The 221-nt window shown below is 47.1% G+C and overlaps 1 protein-coding gene across 1 annotated transcript in view; it reads left to right on the forward strand.

Moving 5' to 3' along the window:
• LOC119582156 overlaps positions 1-221 on the forward strand; it is a gene marked incomplete at its 3' end in the record, with an annotated part of 2,449 nt that overhangs the window by 1,707 nt on the left and 521 nt on the right. The window contains 1 exon segment of the mRNA XM_037930394.1: positions 49-105. Coding sequence (XP_037786322.1) covers positions 66-105 — 40 coding nt within the window.

Genomic DNA, 221 nt, shown 5'->3' on the forward strand with positions numbered 1-221 from the left:
ATTCATTCCCAAATTTTCTCAAACATTCCCTGGTCGACATTTTCGCAGGGCAGTGATTCGCCGCGATGTGGCTGACGAGCATAGCAGTGGTCGTGGCAGTGACTCGGGGTGCTGACGTATAGCCCGGGGGCCCACGCTGCCACTCTAGGTATTGCGTCTGTGTTTGGGTGATGATAAAAAGATTATTCATAATTTTTTTTTTCTTTTTCTTTCTTTCTAGG

The sequence above is a fragment of the Penaeus monodon genome, chromosome 15 (genome assembly GCF_015228065.2).
Source record: "Penaeus monodon isolate SGIC_2016 chromosome 15, NSTDA_Pmon_1, whole genome shotgun sequence".
In the NCBI taxonomy this organism is placed as follows: Eukaryota; Metazoa; Arthropoda; class Malacostraca; order Decapoda; family Penaeidae; genus Penaeus; species Penaeus monodon.